General features: G+C 41.2%; 1 protein-coding gene across 3 annotated transcripts in view; it reads right to left on the reverse strand.

The window, feature by feature from the left end:
- tspan9a (tetraspanin 9a) overlaps window positions 1-22,617 on the reverse strand; it is a 163,964-nt gene that overhangs the window by 64,889 nt on the left and 76,458 nt on the right. For 2 of the 3 annotated variants that reach the window (XM_076732896.1, XM_076732897.1), the window contains one exon: window positions 2,096-2,175. In XM_076732896.1, coding sequence (XP_076589011.1) covers window positions 2,096-2,158 — 63 coding nt within the window. In that variant the 5' untranslated portion in view covers window positions 2,159-2,175. Of the gene's footprint in view, window positions 1-2,095; window positions 3,229-22,617 lie in introns of those variants that run through there. The other variant, XM_076732895.1, reaches the window with a different exon arrangement.

Raw genomic sequence — 22,617 nt, forward strand, 5'->3', positions numbered from 1 at the left:
CTCTGTTAATGTTGAGTCTAATTTGGCCTTGAGCTATGACATTACACTCACAGCGCAAAGAATAAAATGAGCAGTCTTTTTTCAATTGATGACTAAATCACTATTAGAAATTTGATTGATCAATAATATATCAATGTGAAAAACTGAAGCACAATTTCTTGTACAGTTCCAGGAGGTTGATTCTATCTGTTCTATCGATTTGTTTTAGTGGCTGGACTTCAGTGGTAGAACCTGTGGCAGCATAGCACATGTGGTTTTCTAATGGATAGAACCACATGAGAACAGGTGATCCTTGCATCAATGATGTGTTGGAGGTTTGATGATGTGACTTGAAGAGAAGATGATGCCAGGGATGGCTGCAGTCTCTCCAGTTCCTCCTGTCTACACTACAGTTTAATTCATTTCATCACTATTGTACACCAGTCTACCTATGTATAATATTCATATTTTATTACTATATTTTAACTTTATTCTTCATTATTTTCATCTACGAACATTGTTGGAGGGAGCTTGAGAATTTTCTTACCAGTGACTGCATCACTGTAATGGTTATGCATATGACAAATAAAGAAGTTAGTGCGTTGATTAAAATTTCCATCCCCATTTCAAACAAGGCCTGAGGCCACTAAGACATACAGTACTGAGTGAGTTCAAAAGAGGTGCTCACATGAAGTTAAGCAAATGTCTGAATGAGTGAATCTGACATCAGCTGAGCTTTTCTGACCCGTTCATTCCCTTAAACAAACATTTACATCAAGGCCCAGCACTCTGAAGGGCCCCTGAGCCATTTGCATGTTCTTGCCAATCACTCTTGTAATGGTAATGATATGAGAATGATATGGAGATATTGCCCTGAAGCCGCAGAGAGGTCCACATCTTCGAGCCGGAACCTGGCCACTAGCAGCCCTGTTCATTTTAATATATGGAGCAGACAATGGGATAGATCTCGGTTTCTGTGGTGCATGTGTACGTGTGCGTGTTTTCAATGCTGGCCTGTTCACAGCTGGGCTCAAGCTAATGCCCACTCTGTTGCCTCCAATGTGCCCCAGTTAGCAGGGCTCAAAACCCAGTGACATGGTGGGCTGGGGTTGGTAGAGTCCCCAGTGTTGGGATGTTTTTACGCTTCATGCTTCGCTGCATCCATACAAAAGACTTGGCCTCATAACCCATAAGCCCTCTAATCCATTCTGTAAACATTCAAGGGATGCCCACTTTTACAACAAATGCCCATGCATGGGTACACAGCAGAGCCTGCCACACGCTGGCCAGGTTTGTCTGAAATCTATTTGTGAGTAAATTTGGCATGGACAGCACTATTAGATTATGATTCTCTTTTCCTATTATTACTGTAATTACTACAAACATGGGTAATTACAATTGTTTTTAATTACACAGATTGAGCCAAATGTCCTTCTGCAGCAGTTCTGAATTTAACCTATAATTTCCCCCATTATTGATTGCAGCTTTATCCAAGAGCCAAGACAACTCATTAAAACATCAAATAATAAAATGTAGGACATAAATCAGGCCGTCTTCTCCAGAATCACTGGAAACCCTCTAACCATCTCAGCTCACATCCCCTTGATGAGTGTCGTGTTGCTCATCAATCAGCTGCACTGTAGAGGCATACAGTCTTTCACTTGCATGCCAAAAGCAACATTTTAACTTCATGTTCACTGTAAATCATATAACCATCTGAATGAGTCACCCAAATGAATCCATGGCCTCCTTACCACCACAAGGAAGAAGACCTGGTGCAATGCCACTGACTCTGTCATGACATCCAATAATAGCAACATGCACAGAGAGGAACATGCATAAACAGCCTGACGTAATAATTAGAAATGCATTATTGCACTGACAACCACCACTTTGCCCACACTCATGTTTCCTGATTAATATTTTACAAACTTATCACACTGAGCCTTCATATTTGTTACCACAGATATGGATAACGATTAACGCTGAGCTACTGAAGCCAGCTTGATGCTGTCAGCACCATCTTCTCAGCTGTATCTGCACATTTGTGTAATTAACATTAACTAGACCAATGTGAAGTATGATGAGCAAAACAAGAAAGTGCTGAGCCACTTACCCAGAAGATGAGATTGAAGATGAACATCATATACTTCAAGCAGCAGAGGCAGCCTCTTGCCATGTTGCACTTCTTGAATTCTAAAAGGAACACAAAGGATAGATCCAGGTAAAAGACTACGTATTTGCTGCCTTTGGGTGAGCTGTACTTGTTGTTGGTCTTGTCTCCTGCGCTGGTGTCAGCTGCTGCTCCAGCCTGTCCCTGCTGTGCGTTTTTGCGCGGCCCCGTGGAGCCGTAGAATGCACCGGCAGTGAAGCCACGGCCGCCAAATGGGCGGCCAGACGTGGAGGCTTGAGCAAAATCGGAGTCACGGCTATCTACGGAGGGGCTACGGTGAATGGCTGACTCCTCACTGCTGGACTTCTCCATGCTCTAAGGCTGCAGCTGCTGATGAAGGGCTCCCTGACGCACAGTCTACCATAGTCTCAGAGATGATAGGACAGGACAGCTCACCCTCCAAATCTCCACTGCTTCACACTCTGAAGCAAAAAAAAAGATAAAAGCCTCACAGAAGCACAACTACATCCACCTCAAAGCATACAGTTGAGAAATAAAGTCTTCAGCATAGAAGTGAGTAGGACTGCACTGTCCAGGCACTGCCAGCCTCAAGTGTCTTCTGCGTGCTGCTCCTGTCTTGCTGTGGTAGTCATGAAGTAGATGTGCAGGGGGGTCCTGTGAGGAGCATTACCCACGCCTCACTGTCTTTCCAGGAAGAAGTTACACTACTCCCACTATCCCCTCTTGTAATATCACTCTCCACCTGTGCTGCTTATTGCTGTGCCGGGCTGTTCCTGGGGGAGAAGGACCCCAGCGAGTCTCAGCTGCTCCACTTGCACGTTCTCTTGCTGACCTGGTAACTTTTCTCCCTTCCTCACCCTCCTTTCCTCTTTCCACTGCTCTGCTCCTGCTCTGTCCTCTTCTCAACGTGCTCTGATGCTCTTTCTCCTCCCTTACTCTATCTCTCTCTGTCTCTCTCTGAGTGTGCCTGTCTTCTCTAGTGTACCATTCTGTGCTCAGCGGCTCAGCCCTCCACACTGCCTGTGCTCTGCTCTCCCAATAGCAGCGCTCTGGCTGATGTGCTATTATCGGCAGACGCAACTAACGGGCATTCCCTATCTCTCAACAAGAGAACTGCCCTCCTCCCCAACTCTCTCCCTCTCTCTCTCCCTCAGCCCCTCCCCACTGCTGTGCAGACAGCCAATCCAGCAGCTGCAGCCAGAGCCAGGCTCCACCTCTCCACTCGCCGCGTCTTTAATAAGCCCATCACTGTGTGTGCTTTGACTATACATGTTCAGCAATTTCATCTTTGCTGTCAGGGGAACTGAGAGGCCAGAGATGAATTTAAGAATATCGAACAAACAAACCAAAAAAATGAAGTGTCACTGTAATTGCAGATGAGTAAATGGTTGTGTGGGGGTAGAGGGGCTGGGGGTGTGTGTGAGATGGAAATTGCTGGTGGGCTCCTTTGCATGCAAAGAGCTTTCACTGTCAGTCTGCTGATGATACAGACACCTGCAATTTCACAGATGCCAGTATAACTATTTTAATGTGAAATGTGTATTTTTATTAATGAATGCTGTCAAAAATAAAACATAGTTAACTCTGACAGCAGGTTAACAGCAAATTTATCATACATTTCTAAAAATCAGCCTGAAACATCAGACGACAGTCACCAGGGTGATTGCTGCATCTGATTTCGGTGGTGGCGACAGCACTGAGCTGCAGTGTGGTCATGCTGTTGCTCTGTGTTATTCATCACTGCACTGCCCACATCCATGTAAGGGGACCCAATTAACTGGCAGTGTCCAGGCTTTGGAATTATGGCACCATCTGAAGCACGGAAAGGGGATAGTGGCTTTAAGATGCTGAACACTCTCCAATGCAAAGCCAGGGTCAAACACTGAATGGCCCTGCTGATTCACACACCAAGCTGACAAAATATTACAGGGCTTTGAGTTTAAATTTCCTCAGCTCCCCAACATGCATATCATCAGAGAACAAAGGCTGAATGCTAAAGGATTTGGCTACAGCCAAATTTCAATAAAACAGAATTACTGCCATATTCAAGTTGCATCTACCTGTGTGAGCTTGGTGGACATTCATTTTCACTCAGTTGACAAATTTAATAATAATATAACTACCTTTCCTGACTTCCACAATCAACTTTCTCCAGGATTGCCAAGCTAAAACAGGTCTACCGCAAGACTGCACATTGTTCTGCAGCAGTAATGGTCTGTCAGCCAGTGATTCCTCAGCCTCCAGACAGATGGAGAGAGAGTTTCCACTGAATGGTCTTAAAGGTAAATCCAGTAATACCCAATCGACATAGACATGCTAATCCAACCCCCTTTGAGTAAAATACATCCTTGAGGAAGTGCATATATTGTGGTTGTAATGCACGGAATGATGGAAACTCAGGCTGAGGTTGCAATTCAACGGCACAATTCAAAGTATGAAGGTTTAAGAATTTCAAAACATTAAAATCTTTGCATATGAAATAATATTTAAACCTGGCTCCTGCAGATGTGATTTAAAAGAACTGTTGATACCTCTCTCATGTCTGTGCACCAAATGTAAGACGAGAGCCAGCAGTCATTTAGCTTAGCATAGCATCAAGACTGGAAAGAGGGGGAAACAGACCCAGTCCCGAGGTAAAAACATTCAACTCCCAGCACCCTAAAGCTGATCAGACACAGTGATTTCCTTAAGTCTTGTCGCCACCAACCAGCAAAGACTTTGTGCAGTCGTTGCTCCCAACAAAGAAATACTCACATAACTTCTGCAAAACCACAATCTTCTGTTCCTTACACTTTGGTTTTTACAGGGATTAAACAAATCACATACAACAGGCTAATTAGTGAGCTTTAGAGGTGCTAGTAGTTGGATTTTGTTGCCTTTGGGGAGAGGTCTCAATCTTCTCATCTAACTCTCCACAAGAAAGCCAATAAGCCAGCTGTTACTGAACAAGTCCTCACTTCAAGTACAAGTTCTGTCATATTTGTGTAATTAAGAGTGAGGCAATACAAAGTGTTACAGACAGTGCCGTGTTTTGGTTATGAAGATGTAATGCAAATGATTTAAGAGATATTTCATTAACTCTCACAGTAAAGTATTACTGCTGTCAGGAGAAAAATCAATTTTCAGCTTTTCAGGATCTAACAAAAAGTGTGCCCATTTCTCACCTTGACCATGCATTATTGGAGGTTTATGCGTGGCTTTGAAAAGCTTTTATTTACTGAAAGTTTACAGGATGTCCTGCATTTCAAACACTGAAGTTAGGAGATGCTAATCTGATGCCACGTCATTTACACTTTAGGCCTGAAGTGTCTTCAACCACATATTCCAGAGCCTGATCTATTATCTGTAAATGGTAGCAAAACCAAATGGCAGGCAGATTTCATCATCAATGCAGCTGCTAAAGGTAGATGTGTCACATTATGAAAAATAGCTGGGACAAAGTTTCCTATAACCCCCTTTGTGAAATTATGGGAAAAGCCACAAAGACGATCAGAATCCGGGCGCTTTCTGCCCAATGAGCTTTCAGGCCCTTAACTCCAAATTCAATACAATCTATGTCAGTGCTGCTCACTTTCCACACACATTTATCACAGCTCAGTGGGGCTCTTAGTGTGCATGCTACTGATTCCTCACGTAGCCCAAAGGACACATTTGAGCATGTTGCCTCCAGAGTCAAGCACATCCATCCACTGACTCAGAGTAGAGGGACCCTGTGCACCTGCGTTAGGTTGAGGGGGTAAAGAGCGAGAGAAAGACACAAAGTGGGACTCGGGAGAAATGGGCATATGTAGGCTGACACAGAGGAGTTGAGGCTCTGAGAGAAGATGAAATATGTGGAGAACAGACCAGAGCAGGGAGCCTGGACTGAGATGGAGGGGGTGAGTGGGTTGAGACTGTATTCAAACATTCTCTATGATGCTTAGTAAATCTGGCAGCTCCTTCAACATATGTACGAGGCTGAAAACACAGATAGGACCAAAGAGATTAGAGTTCAGAGGGTCCCTTCCAGAGCTCTTCATATAATGCTTCACAAAAAGGTGGTGGAGCACAGACACTTAACCCTGAATCTGTTAGGGCACTGGGACCATGAAGAAATAACGAGACAAATAATGATGAGTGGTGAACAACGTGACCAGTGTTTCCATTACAGAAGTTAAGACTAGTGATAAAAGAAATATTAGTTTTGAGAAATCCATTCCATGGGCTTCATTTGTTGTCTTTACATGATGGGCAGTATTAGTATGCAGGATCAGCATAGTATGTGGTCTAGATAACAAAGATGTTCCAGCCTCTGAACAGTAGGGGGTAAAGTGAAATTTGCTAAAATTATGTTGTCTAATTACACAATGAAACACCTGTGTAATGAAATCCTTCTTACAGCTCAGTGACTCCAATATCATCTTAAAAGTCCCTCTCCTGCATCTTTAAATCGGTTCTTTTACAAATTTCTTCTCTAAAATGTAACTAATTCCATGTAATTGTGCCTACAAGCAATAACTGAACATGAAATGTTTTATGTATTATTGTATTTCTTTGTCATGACGTCATTGGGAGGTACATTCTGTTCAGCAGGACTAGATTAAGAATGCAATTTCACCCGCCCTCAGTGACCCATAACCTGTCTCTGTTATTTGGGTTGCATTATACATCAGAGATATAAAGAGGAGATTTTTTCTTTCTTTCTCAGAGCACTGTGTTCACTTCATCTTATCATTTCATGCCTTGCAGCACTGCTGTACGCTCTGTATCTGGCAGGGTTCAATGACTTTACAGTAATCTATTATTTGTTTCATTATTTTTTTCTATTGCATTTATACCAAATGTCTCTATAAAACTTAAATTTCATGTCTTTCTCATTCTGTATCACAGAGTAACATGCTTTCTGTTGAAGTCACTCAGTGTGTATTTTAGCTTTTATATACTGTGTAACTTTATCAGTGCAATACTAAATGGACTGCTGTAGCTGTACATTTGCAAAACCTCCTGGCCAACTCAGTCTGTGGTCCTGTTCAGAGGTTCTCCAAAAACCGAGATTTGTCTGCCAGTTGGCTTTTACTGGTGGCAGTAACTGGGGTGGTGATGGTTTGACTGGGGGCTATTCCATAATCTAGTCACACTTATATAAAGCTGGGGACTTACAAGAGGCAGGCTGAAGAGAGGAATGGTCAGACTTGAAGCAGCAGTGGTCAAGCTATCTCAACTAATAGTTTGTGGTTGGGTTTAGCTCCAAAATCACACATTTTCCATAAATGCAACTCAATTACAAGCTTTCATTCAACCTTCCCTGACACGTAAACACCCCTATTCTTCCAACTCAATGCAGGCTTTCTGTTAGAAATTCATAGTCCCTAAAACCAAGCTCAGACAACCCTAGTGACATCACTCATACATCATCAGGATTATTTTCTCAGACTTTAGTTACCTGCACAGCCACAGAAGATGTCGTACAACTGTTTTCAGAGGCCGAGCAGCGCTCGATAAAACAAGCATACTGGTCTTCATGTGTAAAATTGGTTGGACTGTCCCTTTAATCAAAGACCCATGTCAAAAATACGGCATCCAATTTGTCTGGAAAGTCCGGCACCAACAGAACATTGTGTCACAAGCTACACACAGATTTTATTGGTCAATAAGTTTACCACTAGAAGCCAAAATTAGAATTCTTCATCTCCATCAAAGTCCAGTTAACAGATACACGGCGTGTTGTTGACAACAGAAAGAAAACACTCCAGAGCAAACCTGAGAATCCTCACACAATCTGCACACCATCAGCTAAAGCCAGAGGAAGGTTCAGGCAGTTTGTACGACTGAAGAAGATAGATGGACAGAATATGAATGGGGAAAGCTAAAAAAAGAAGCCACTCATGTTATATAGTGCTTTGTACTATAAGCTGAAATATGCTTTTGATAAAGTGAGCTCCTGGGGCACTTAATCTGTGAGGCCTGGAAAAAAATGACAGAGTAGTTTGTTTGTATGAAAGCTGTGTTTGCTTGAGAGAATGTTTTTTGATATCATAACACAATATATGAGGGTGTCTGCTAAGACACGTGTGTCTTTTTTTTCAGTTTTTGGTGTTTTCTTCAGAAGTTTGTTTTTGATAGATTTTGCTTTTCTCAGATTTTAGATACTCTGAAGTGTTTTTCTTTTTCTGTTTTTCTTTTCTTTACTTGTAAGAATCTTTTGTCTTTATATGCTGCAATATTAACTTGTCTATTAATCAAAGCGCAGTTGATAGATTTATCTATTGTCAAGTCATTACATGCAGACCTACCAAAATGTCACTGATATAAGACCATGGGTGTCCTCAACACAGCTGAGATAATGAATCATGGGCATATGAGATACAGGAGTGATCTACTTGGGGGAATATGTAAAGTTTGAAGGTGGAGATGATCAAAAGTAAATTACACTGAATTAGATTTACATTTGACTAATATGAGACACAAAGTCCCACAAAAATATTTATCTCTCTGTCGATGGAATCTGGTTCAAATCTTTGCTGTTTTGGTGACTGAGTCAGTGTTCATGACCTCAATTCAATCAAGTTTTATCTTTAATTTGATGTACTGTATAAAAGTTTCTTTCATTCAGTCATTCCAGACTCCAAAACCTTGTGAGATGTCTCTAGGAGGAATTAAAGTTTAGACCCACTATTCTTAGCCGAATTAATGAACAGAATCGTGTCTTTCATGGGAAAATGTTAGTAATTTTCTGATGTCTTTGATATCTTCCCGCTGAAAGTCTCAACAAATGATTTACTGACTGGAATTGAATAATGACAATCACAGCCACAGTCACAAGGTTACCTCACACATGACAGCATCCCAAAAATAAAACAATGGCTCCATTTAAATGTCAACTGATGAAACTTGAAGAAAATGTGATGTCTTTTACAAATGACACTTCGAGAGTGCAACTGTGGAGTAAATTCAACTGATGTCCCCTGCAGTGATTCAAGCATTCTAAAAGGGGGCTGCTTTTCACGAAGATAAAATGAGCGTCTACTGGATAATTACTAGCTAATTTGTCTTGGCTCATATTACACCAGGAATCAGTGCTGCATAGCTTTGACCAATCAATCTGAAACCATATCAGACCTGCAGACATACCGTGTATGACATGTGACAGCACATGATCCTGGTGTGAATGTATGATCAAGGTCTGACCATAAGGAGAGGATTAAAACTACAAAGGATCTCATCCCACTAGATATGTCACTGCCAGGGGTACTTAGACCCTCCGAACATTTGGCCAGGTCTGTATCTGTGGATGCAAACAGACAGCTTGACATGTATGTGGACCAAATGCTTTGCGGAACTTACACAGTAAAGGATGAACTAATCAAACAAACAGATGAGGCCATGTTTGCATTGACTCCTTGTCAAAGAATATGCAGCAGTGCAGAGATGTGCTAACAAGCTATTAATTCTGATGTTGGCCTCATCTTACAAATCAATTTAAAATCAGATGCCAATCTTGTTTGATATTTATGGTTCTATCTTGCCCTTTTATGATGCTCTGAATATTACCCTCTGAGATGAGGCTTGCCAGACAGTACCCCCATTCTTCAGTCACTCTTGGGTGATTTGCAACCAAAAAGTCAATAAAGGTGTCTGGAAAGGTTGTTAATTAGGAATTTATGACATCACGCTCCCCCTGAAGATCCAGTTGTGATAGCATGTGAGGACTCCAGATATCGGCACTAAAGCTGGAAAAGATCAAGTGCTGTTTCATAAATTCAAGGGCTCTAAACACTGACTAAGCTTGGGAGGATCAAGTTGGTGTTGACTGACCATGTACTGTACAAAGCTGGACTCCTCCTCCTCTCAAGGGTGAAAACCTGACAGTCACAGTGTGAAGTGAACCTACTGCTGAGAACTGGAGACACATGTCTGTAGCTCTTGTCAGGATTCGAGAGAAAAAGCTACAGTTATAACATATCCATACACTTACAGACGCAGCGGTGCACACAGGGTGTCCACACTACACAGTCACATACCCTTTAAAACTAAATACACACGAAGCCCCAAAGCTCCAGCAGCCAGTCCTGTAGTCAAGCCCCAATCTAAACTTAATTCCCGCAGGCACATCTATCTGAGATGTGGGAGATTCGGTAGGACGCCAGAGACAGACAGGGTTTTACAAGTAAAGTAAGTATACTACGACTACAGGATCCAACATTAGCATTTAGATCAGAATTTGTCTCTCACCATTGAAATGCAACGTAGTATCACAATGCAGTAAAGTCCAGTTCAATAAAGGCTGTCGCAGAGAGGTCAAATGCCTGTGAGTTCAATATAAGAATGCCAGAAAAGCCTCACAGATAAATCAGGAGCAGCACAGTGTTATTACTGATAATGTTGATCAAAGGAGTGGAATAGCTAAGTCCACCAGTGTCCTAAGCTTCATGTAATATTTAAGAGAGCCATAACTGTGTGGAAAAAAAAAAGATGGAATGTCAGCAATATGAATCTGATCCAGTTGACTGGGATAGTGCGGTGTGGGCCGCAGAACTGAGGGCTCGGTTATCAGTTTACTGGCTCTGAGTTAATTAAACTTGACTGGGGGAATGTCTTCTTCAGAGCTAGATTTCAGATGGCACATTTCTGATTTTTCTAATACGGTAGTTGTTTTAAAACTATAAAAAAATATACACTGAAAGGCTGATTTAACACAGATATAAAGGGATGATTCATCTCAAGCAGGTATGGGGGCAACAATACAGCATTTAATGAAGCTAGTATGTACTCTGATACTTGATTGACTTTTAGCAGAATCATGTTGCCATGATATGAACATATACTGGCCAACTGTGGTCCAAATTAAAAAGCAAGTTGCAATTAATCATATCATATATGAAGAGTTTGGTCTCACGTAATGCATAACAGAGTCCATACATTACAGTTAGGTGATTTTATATGTAAGCATTTGCTTTATCAAGACATATACTGACATGATGAAATATTATTACTGACTTGGAATGCACAAAAAAATCTATGTAATAGAAAAATACTTCACTGAGAGGCAGGAAAGTCAAATAATCAAATCGAAGGTGTGAATCACCTCAACAGTTTTTGCCTTCTGCTGTCGGCAACAACACATCCAATGTGCAAGGGAGTCAGCGCTTTGAGGCTAGGTGATGTCACAAACTTGATATAGGTGAAAAATGTGACGACGTTCCTAAACTTTGCTGCTTTAAAAAAACATGGGCACATATATAACTAAAAACATGAAGAAAATAACTGTTGCACGCACATATTAGCAGATCATATGCTGTAGTATGGGTCAGATTACTGACTAGAGGCACCAAGAGAGAAAAAGGAAGTAGGTGATGAGTCTTTTATGTGCTGTAAGAAGTGAAAGAGAGATGTGATGAAGATGTTGTTATCAAAGAAAAAAAAAAAAAAAAAAGACGAAAGCAGTGCCACTCAGAGCTCAAGTTTCCGTAACCTGTGGATGCTGCCGGCACAACACAAAAACTATTTAAGGCTGTGGAGGAACAAGAACATGTGGTGGTCGGCTTTTTCTTTGCTCTGGAACCCCAAAGCCATGTGGGTGAGCTGTGTTTGTGTGGCGCCTCATAAGCAATCCAACACCTCCTCCTGTGCTTCAAGGAAACAGGTTATGGAGGTCATGTTGGAGGACAAAAATGTCCTCTGGGTACTAAAAGGGTTGGACAGGGTGAGATGAGACATCCAAAAAAGAAGGCGTAGGAGAGAGACAAACATACAGGCCATTAGAGCACGTGGTGTTTTATGAACTTATAGAAGTACCAGTGGCTCATTTATGTGGCAGTAAAAGACAACCTTTCTCTGCATGTGTTCCCTGCATGGCTGCGTGCTGTCTATGGGAAATGAGTCACCAGCTCAAATAGGTGTATGATCTCTGTGTATCCATGTAGTGGGTTTAGAGGGTCAGTCTCTGCAGGGAGTAAGGTCAACGTCACAAATTCATCAGTGGGCGCCACCTACAGCACCATCATGTGCAGCCCGTCCAACATGAGGTCTAGTCAATAAGCAGATGGGTGCAGTGCCTCTCTGAAGGAGCATTAAAGAAGATGCTGACACAGCGATGAGAGGTCAGATGGGGTTCATCAATATTTCAGTTGGCTGCTGCTGAAATGCAAACAAAGGAGTGGTGGGCTCCACTGCTGTGCCGAAGATGGAGAGAGCTGGAGTTTGGACGGGAGGGAGTGCAAGAGAGAACTTGCGAGAGGAAAGACAGAGAGGATGGAGCAGCAGAGTATCCGTCTCTCTGCTATTCGTGCTACTCTGCGCTCCGGCTCCTGGCTGAGGATTCAAAGGCAAGGATGGATTAAAGGCACAACAGAACGCCTGAGGAGCTTTACCATTGTGTGCACAATAAAGACATCTCATCTCCATCTTCCAGACTGTTGTTTGTACCTCAGGGGTATTGATAACTGCATGATCTTAGCTGCCTATGACATATGCCATCTTTCCATTAACATAATCTCATCATAAAACAATATTTGCGCACCCACATATGACAAGAAAGAACGAGAGACAGACAGAGAGAGGTGGGCGGACACAGAAATTGAATCTGAAAAACCCCAGAAAGATCCAACTAAGTATGGTGGAAACCTGCAGAGAGGAGAAGATGGCCCACATGAGTTCAGCTCCAATCCGACCAGCTGGGTAGCACCTCCCCACAATATGGCGAGCCTTGACTAGTCCAAGTGTGAGTGTGTGTGTGTGTACGTGTGTACGTGTGTTTGAACTAGGGACATGGGGTATGGCCTCTGGCGCAGACACCGTCAATATGGCCGTGGTCATTCATGAGCAGCGGCTCTGTCACTGCCATCCAGAAAGAGCCAGGGCAACAGACCAGCGAAGAGTCATGTCACAGAGGAGAGGACAGATAAAGGTAGCAGACTGTGGCAAAGCGCCCTGGATCCCTTCATTTTTACAGGAAATGCCCTGCTGCGGATTAATGCCCTCCTCTAAAGAAGCAGCTGCCGTGTCATTGTGTTTGTGGGGGGAAATCTCCAGATATGAATCAACAACTGCTGATAAAGCAACAGATAAAGCCTCACGCCACATAAAATCAACAGCATTTCTAAGACATTCTAATGTCTGCACGCCCCTTTTTTTTCCCATGAAAACATAAATCCTTGCTTTAATCTAAGAGAAAGAGTATCATTGCAATTGCTTCCGTCCAAACAGACAATAATATGATGGAGTGAGGAGTGGAGAACAAACTGGAGTTGAAGGATGTTTTATTTAAACACCACAAAGCGACGTGTATAGCCTCTTCACCTCCGTGGCTGGTGAAACGAAAACAGCAGATGTCTACAGAGCTGCATAAGTGGTGTGGAACAAGCCAAGGGGAGTCCAGCTAAATACTGAAACACTGCCTGATCATCTTAAAAGCAGAATGTTACTTGCCAACACAAGATCCGTCCGTATGTTTCTGTATGTGTACATTCATTCACACGCACTGTCACACTGGGGATCTCCGGATACATGAGGACATGTTATTACAAAGATAGACACACACACACACACACACACACACACACACACACACACACACACACACACACACACACCAGCCAGCCTATAATATGAACATACTGTAAATACATGAATAGAGCACAGTCCCTGTGAAATCCCACATGGGTTATAGGTTCCCCAAGCAGAAAATGGAATTTGCAGCCCTGCAGCAATAAGATGTAGACAGCATTAATAAAACAATTTAATTCTAATGTTTACCAAGTGAGAAAGAAATCTATTACTCTGAGTATCTGTAACCTACCAAAACATCTGTTATGCAGTTAGAAAGAGAGCATTTGCTTAGCTGCCAAATATTCTTAATTAAAGTCTGCAGACAGTAAGTCTCCTCAGAGTCTGAACTGAAATTGGCTCCGGCTACTTTTCTGATTTCACCTACTTACACATTTCGTGCTGATGGCTCCAAATTCTGCATATTCCCTTTGAGGACTGATGATTATGAATTAACTCAATATCCTCACACCCCATGTCACGCTTTTGGCAGCGTGATACTAGAACAAAATTGCCTGTAGATGATTTAAACGAAAATAATTTTTCTTTCACCGCAAACCCCAAAACATAATGAAGAAGGCAAAAGCAATTTATGTAGAGCATTAATGAGCTGAACATTACTCATTGTGTGCTTAAACATATAAAAATACACTATGTAAATAAGTGGCGTAAATGAATGCATTTTCACCAAGGAAATGATTGAATATGAATTCTAACCAGATTAGTGATGACATGCCCCAAAAACTTCAGAGGCAAAGGGGCCACTGAGAAGAAAATGCGAGCTACTCAGTCATCAATTTTACATCACTCTCCAGGACACAACGTCTCCCTCAAAATGATTTAAGGCCAGAAAATAGATTTCCTCTGACCTATCACCCATGGCAATGGATTATAACATCCGCTTCTCCTCCAGAGTGTTGAAATCATAATCTGCCCACATCAAACAGCAACGTTGCTTTGTGTAATGGGAGGTTTTGCATGGAAAACAGCTTGCTGAGGGCGACTGCTTATGCCATGCAGGAGGGCACAGAGTTCCAGCATTATAGGTTTAATCTCATTTTCTGAAGCAGGAGAAAAGTAGACTCATTTTGTACACTTGCAAAGATGTGTTAAGGTACACACATTTCTTTGCACATCTGCACACACTCGCAACATTAACACTTATTCAGGACACCTTAAATTGTTGCTTGTTAAGCAAGCCTGACTCGCGCTACATCTGTTAATTTTCTCTCGCACACTCAGCCAGGTAAAAAGCAATATTCTGCAGCTGTTGCAGAGAGGTGACACTGGACCTCATATTAAGACTCCACCACTCCCAAAGCAGGGCTCCGCTGCTGCACACACACATGCACACACACACACTGCACAGCAGGAACAGGAGATCTTTAACTCTATGTCCTAAGATAAGAAGCTCAGCCTGTCTGCCTGCAGAGTTACACTGCATTTAATGCAGTGCCTCTCGCTTCTCTCCTTTCAGTATACGGTATTCAGTATTCAGTAACTGTATATTTTATGCAGTCTTCTCTCTTGGTTCCCCTCAAAAATGCATACATTCACACATGCTCTCTCTATTGTCTCTCCCTATTCACACACTGACCTTCAGCTGAGTGAGAAAACAGCTCAAGTAACTTCTTTTCTGCACTCATTCACATTCAAATGCGGAATAAACAAAAGATTTCTACATTGTCCTTACACGGACAAAACGCCGTGCTACTAAAGTAGTGGTAACATAATGATCATGCATACCTGTGAAGCCATGAACACTGCATTTGCAGCTCAATAGGAGATTCTATAATGGTAAGAATAAAGCAAATATCATGGTCAAGCATTCCTGCAGAAAAACAAGACCATGTATCAAAATTCAGCATAATTTAATAATTGCCTTTAGCTGTCTTTGAGTGGCAGTTCAAAAATGATGATTTCTCTTGACACAACACACCATTGTCACACCATGACCTTCAAATTAACCTGTTAAAGTACACTTTGCTTCGCTGTTTGTCTGTGTGTGGCCCTGTGTTTGCACATGGGATTATCTGTCTATATGTCGGCGTAAAACGCAGAATCTGGACGAGCTGGGCCAGCCGCTCAGTTCATCAGGAGTTTTGTTTCCTGTTCAGTGTGCTCGGCTCCCGTCTGTCTCCACTGTGGTATTCCTGCCACATCACAGGTGGAGGCAAAGAGCAACTGCACAGAATGTTAAAGCGGAGGAAAGCATTAGGGGGAAGGGGACAGTCCTTCATTTTCACTCCTTCAACATAACCTGCAGTCATCATCCATTTTAATAAGGCTGCACCTCACATAGTGACAACTTTGTGATGACTGAAGCTGAAGCTGAAGCTGGCATCAGATTAATAAATTTTGCAGGCATTCAGAGATGGAGTCACGGAGCGGAGGACATTTTTGAATTGTCCAGATTTCTCCGATAAGGCACCAAACACACATAAAATATTGGTATTCCTAACACCACGGGCTGCGCACACACATAAGGAAGCAGTCCCAGCATTATGACTCATGCCAGTTTATGAAGAGACAGCAGGACAAATAGGACTGGAATTAAAGGTCTCACTGCCCTTTATCTAAACTACATTTTTTTGGTACCAAGGACAGCAGATACAAGACTTTCAGGTTCAACAATTCCATTCCACTCTCTCAGGCTCTGTGCTGCATCCACATTAATATTCATAATATCTGCTCAAATTTCATACTGCAATTCATTACACCCAAGCGTTTTGTTACTCAAGGTGACTGCGGAGGGAAGGGAGCGTGCTAACATATATTTGGGGGTAATGTCTGAGCAAATATTCGCCACACGACACTTTCAACCTTCTGCTACAGTGTCGGGCTAAGTGAAATTTAATCTGCTGTAAATCGCTCATGCTGGTAAACATAATGCTTCATACTTTATGCATCTCTAAAAATTAAAAGCAAGGAAGTGAAAAATGCAGGGAATGGCCTTAGTCAGAGTATAACTGCCATGTATTCTAATTATGATTTGTCTATCATTAATAGGCTCATTAATTGATGCTATTTTTGCCTTCAATCGCCTTTGTTTTCACTGAGCTTTTTTTTTTTTTTTTCCAGCTGTCTCCAAGAAATCATCAAAAGGCAGCCTCTACGAGCTGTGACTGTCTCCACAAATCACAGTAAAGCTGACACATTCAGACCCGGAGCTTTTATGGATATGTGATACACGCTATTAAACAAACCTCCAGGCTCATATTCACAACGCTACTAGGAATAGAAGGACTGATCTGGGATCAGTGTTTGGGTCACATGGGCATGTTAGTTCCACTGTAAGATATCTAATGCATTCCTGATCTGAGTCTAGATTTAGGTGCTTTCTAAGCTCCAGGCGGGATGGAGTGACATTGAGGGTCTGAATGTCCCCGTTACAATGACAAGCTGAATCTGCAGGGTGTCGACATCTGTGACAGCCTGGAAATCAGGGTCAGAGGTTCTTGTTTTTTCCACAAATGCCTGCAACTTTACATCCCATTCCTCCATTTTGAACTCTGGCAGGACTCTTGCTCAACATCATCCCTCTGACCCTAAATGTTATCACCATAATGTTGACTGAATTTCAGGGGCTGGGGTATAGAGAATGAGGAACATACCAAATAGAGAAAATTAAATTAGCTTTGAACTACGCTGACAAGGAATTGGAACAGAAAGAGGGGCCTTACAGCGTTCTCCATCTGTAGTGGGTTTGACAAACCAGTCACAACAGATAACATGGAGATAAAGCATGAAGAGGGCACAAAGACAGAGCCATGCGATTAGACAGCACTGTTGTGCTGGAGGCATCAGTGATAATGAAATGTCTTCATTTAGTTCTCTTGTGTTATCATTTTTTCCAGAAACGGCTAGTGAAATAATCAAGTGCACTGTGGGAGTCCAGAGTCATCTACTCTATGTAATAGGATGCAGGATGAGTAATTACTAGGTATTCTTCAAAATGTTAGCTTACACATAATTTTTTCCTGCTGCTCATGAATTTCCTCTATACAGTGCATCCAGTGGGGCAAACATAGCTGCAGGGCATAGATATTTTGCTAAGTAAAACAAATGTGGAGGATACTCAATGTGACACAGATTTGATACAGCTCATACTGGGAAATGTAGGAAAGCGATTACACAGCCAGGCATCCCGTTAGGAATTTGAGATCCATTGTCCAAAAAATAAATAGGGTGTAATTAACAACTAACATTCTAAACACATAAAATCACACACACCTACCTATTTAAAAACTATGGCTGTGCTTGCACAGGCACACATAGGAAGGCAACAAGGTGAGAATACAGAGGTGGATCAGACTGTTTGTGCAGAGATGTTGTGGTCTGAAGCTGCTTAACCACAGCACAGATGAGCTAAAGAGCGATTCATTAGTTGGCTTATGATGTCTGATTCTAGTCATTTTCACCTATTATATTCTAATTATGAACAGAAATATGAAAGCTACTGTATATTTTGCACTGCATTACGATGTTGATTAAGTGAATAATGTTGGTCCTCCACGTGCATTACCCATGATAGCAACTAAGCTTTAAGGTGACTCATTACATGCTATTATTTGCTGATACACAGTTGCCCGCCAGCCTTGAAAAATGAATTAAAAATGAATGAGAGAAGTCCTCATTATTTTATATTAAGCAGAACTTTGACATCTCATGTTTATGAGGACACTGTGGCTAAAGGTAAACATGTGAAGCAGGATGAGCCAAAATGATCACAGCAAACTAAGAGGGATCAGAGCATACGCAGTGTCATCTCTGGAGATTGAGTCCTATCCACATGGGAGGATTAATGCATGGGTTTGAGCTGAGTGCCCTCTGGACTATGCCTTTCCCTGATAAGAGAAATCTGAGCTCAGCACACTGCACAAATTGAGCCAGATAGAGTTGTGATTACAGTGTGGACAAGAGCTCTCTGCCAGGACCTTCATTTAGCTGGCCCTCCCCATCCATGCATCAATGCTTAACACAGTCTTGAGTGTAGGCTCGGGTCCAGGCCCAGGGGATACTCATTACAAGGCTGGCACCCAGATCTCAAGCCCCACCAAGACCCAGGTATCGACAAGTTTATCTGGCAAATGCGAGATGACAGAATAATATACATCCACTCTTGTGGAATAACACTGCAATGCAGTTTTCTTTATAGTTCTCTGGTTGCCCCCCCCCCCCACAATATACCTAACCAGTATACTGGTGAATCATAGTGTAAAATAATTAAGACATGGAGTTTGTGTCATGCAGATCAAGTGTTTCACCAAAAAGCATGCCAAGAAAAGAAAGAAGGGACAGTGTCAGTTCACATTTTTTGATCTATCTCATCCTACATATACTATGGCTCAGGAGAAAAATAATCTTCCCATAGTGATAGCCTACAAAGCAGAAAGGATTGTACAGTGTGTTGAGGGGGTATACTGAAGTGGCCTCATTTCTTTCAATTTATCTTTTACATACTCATTTGATGGTTGTATGCTCTACCATACAATACAGTATAGCAGCAGCTGATAAATAATGGGTTAAAGGCACCAGCTGCCAACTTGTCCCTCCTCAGTTTAGCTTGGGCTTCAGCAAACCAATTCTCAGTTCCTATCTACAGTGTTTTAGCTTGCTGTCTACAGACCCCTTTGCGTAACTGGTCACTGTGCTTACAATAGTCTTTGTTTGCCCAGTTAACCATATCATTATCCTCCAGCACTAATCAAACTTTTCCACAGATGACTCCTCCAGCTCTATCCCACAAGTCACTGTGACATCAAAGATGGTTTTAATGTCACCTTGTGCATAATTGATTGCTGTCTTTAGTTCCTGTTGCTGCACCATTCAAGCTTTACATTCTTCTACTGAACATATGAATATCTGATTTACAACTTGTTTACAACTGAAACCATGGGTCCTTGGTTTCAGATCTAGGTAGACAAATACAGGTTTCTCATTCCTGAGCCTGGTCTCATTCCCAGAGTGTCAAATGATGCTTTGTCATGTCCCTCAGACGCACAAGGTTCAGTACACTTTCAGGTGACTGTTGACCCATCTGTTGAAATATTAGAGGCGCAGAGCAAGGTGATGCTGTGTAAAGAGCAAGATAGTCCCCCAGTGGAGGAGGTGGGGTGGATGGGTCAAACAAATACCGTCAGGAGACCTGGGTTTGAGTCCCACGAAAAACCAAAAGTTAACGATCTTTACCTAGAAGATTTTATCAGCTTCAGATAGCTAGCATTAGTTAATGAACATTAACTCTGTGCAGGTTGAAAACCTGTCTCTGGCTGACTACTTTTAAAATGAGACTCTTGTAAAAATGTCCTACTTGATGGCTATATATGATATCATGCCAAAAGACCAAAGCCGACAGGTCCTAGGCAAAAAAGTTAACATCCTCACCAGTTGATGATCCATGCAGACTTAGAAATTAAAAAAAAAAACAAAAAAAACCGGCTAATTAGCTCTCGGATGAAAGGGAAGCTCTGATTCAGCTGTCGTTCTATAAACCTGTTTTGGATGCTTATAGAAAAATATACTTGGATGAGCAACACAGAGGTTAGATTTATGCTCTATTATTTGTACTTTCAAATAGTATGTTTCACTTACTGATCTCTAGTATAACTTGTGTAACCAGGTTGACTGGGGGAACTGGAGCATAAACCTCCCTAAATTCAACAAAGAGCAAGACCAATCTAATAATGTTAACCTAAACCCTTGTACAGTAGCATTCAGGGTCAGCTCCCAGTGGGGGCAAGCCTACTGATGACGCCTACAGTGAAGGTGATTCTTTCTGTTACAAAGATTTCACAAATAATATCATACCAACCCTTGGCTTAAGCCATTAATTGTGATTACTTTTAAGTAATCACAATCACAAAAGTAAACTTACTTACTAAGTATTTTGTTTAAATATCTGTATTACATTTTATACACATTATATTTACATGTAGTCACTAATTCTGTCTAAATCGTGCACCAGTAAGTGTTTACTTCTGGACAGGCCCAAAACAAATGGTGGTGACTGGCTTCTTGGTAGCCACAGTTCCTTCTGCAGCATAGTGGTGAGACTTCTGGACAGGTGAGATAAAATACCTACAAAGACTCTTCCAGCCCAATGCTCTCTGTGAGGTTGAGCTTGATATCTTTCATTGAAATTCACAATATTTTGCCAAGACTTCATCCAGACTGCAACAGGTAGTTTCATTTCCTGTGTATGTTTTATGTAGGCAGTACTTACTATTTTAATCTCCAGAAGTTCCCCATAGAGTCTATATAGAAATGACTTTAAGCCCTGAATCTGTCACAAAGGCATAATAAGAACTTTAAATCACTTGTTTTCAAATGTCTTTTAATTTCATAACATGGAACTGTTTATGTGATAGAGAAATCATTATTTAACCTCTATCGTCTTTTCAATGTCTGAAAATGTCCCCCTACTAAAAAAGGTAAAGTTTGATGAGAGGTTAGTCCATCTCTTAGTGCTTGCATCCAATTCTTTGGGGTAAAGTCAGGGTCATGAGAGCACCATCTTGGAATTCATTTTTCTCTTCAAACAAACCACTCTTAATGATAATATTTAACTATGTTTTCAGACACAAGTTAATCCTGTTAACATCAGTTTCAATATAAAGATTTTATTAGTCTTTTATCCCATAACCGTGACTAAATTGGTATGATGCCAGACATGTTTTCTTCAATTTCTCTCCATCTTTTTTGGTAATCTGAAGTGAAGCTACAAAACAAGACCCTCTGGCAAGGGAGTGGTCTTGGGAATCTTCAATTCAGAACCTGAGATGGACGTAAAAACACCAAGTTAGTGATTTCCAAATTGACCTCTCTGGGTTTGATAAGTAAATTAAAATGTCATCTGCAAATAAGGACATTTGATGTTCTTGACCTACCATTGTTATTATCCTTCCTAATAATTCAATAAACACTGTAAACAGTAATGGATTATTGGACAGCCATGTCTGGTCATTCTTTCCAGGTTGAATGAGTTTGATATGGCTCCATTTATTCTTATTCTTGTCCTTGGGCTATTACAATTTAAACAATTTTAATAAAGGTGTGATGAAATCCAAATTTCTGTCCAATTCTATATAAAAATTACCCATTAACTCAATCAAAAGCCTAAGATCAATAATATTGTCCTTTTTTAATATATATGTTCAGTTACATGTAGTATTTGGCAAGTATTATCTTCTGTCTACCTTTGCTGAACAAACCTGTCTGATCGAGACTTTTTACCTGGGAAGGGATTTTTTCAATTCATTTTGCCAAAATGTGGGTCTTATAGATCTTATAATCTTGGGTCAGGCTCTTATCAGCCGATAACCTCCATATTTAAGTTTATCTTTATCTACCCTCTTTTGGTGTTGAAGAAATTACCACTTCTCCCCAAGAAGGAGGAGTTATGCCTGTCTTATTATCAGGTTTTATATTTGATATTGCCTTTTTTTTATTTCTTATCCCTAATTTCACTATGTAGAAGCTAATTCATTAATCTCCCTCGAGGTAATTTTATCAGGTCACAAAGGCTTCCGTCTTTGTTTCAGTGATTTTGGGCTGCACACATAAACTATTTTCATATTTTCTCATATATTCTATAATTCCATTTTACTTCATAACTTTGTTTTAGAAAGATAAGCTGTTTTCAAATGTTTGACCTGATTTCTTTCAATTTGTTCTTTTTCTTACCCATTTCTATCTTTCTTTTTAAGTAAATTCCATATTTTTTTCAGTCTGTGACATATCCAATTTTTCTTTCCCTGCTTAAATTAGAGTAATAGCCTATAATTCCCCCCAAGAACAGCTTTCCGTGCATCTCAAAGAACTGGTGAGGGCACTTCCCTCTTATCATTTTCATCAAGTTAATCTTTTACATCCATCCTTATTTACTGCCTCATTTGGTTTAGAATCCCTGTGTTTAGCCTCCAGATAGTGTTCTTCTTTTCAGAACCTAAGAATAAATCCATAGAAATTGGGGAGTGACC

Source organism: Chaetodon auriga, chromosome 6 (assembly GCF_051107435.1).
Source record: "Chaetodon auriga isolate fChaAug3 chromosome 6, fChaAug3.hap1, whole genome shotgun sequence".
Taxonomy (NCBI): Eukaryota; Metazoa; Chordata; class Actinopteri; order Chaetodontiformes; family Chaetodontidae; genus Chaetodon; species Chaetodon auriga.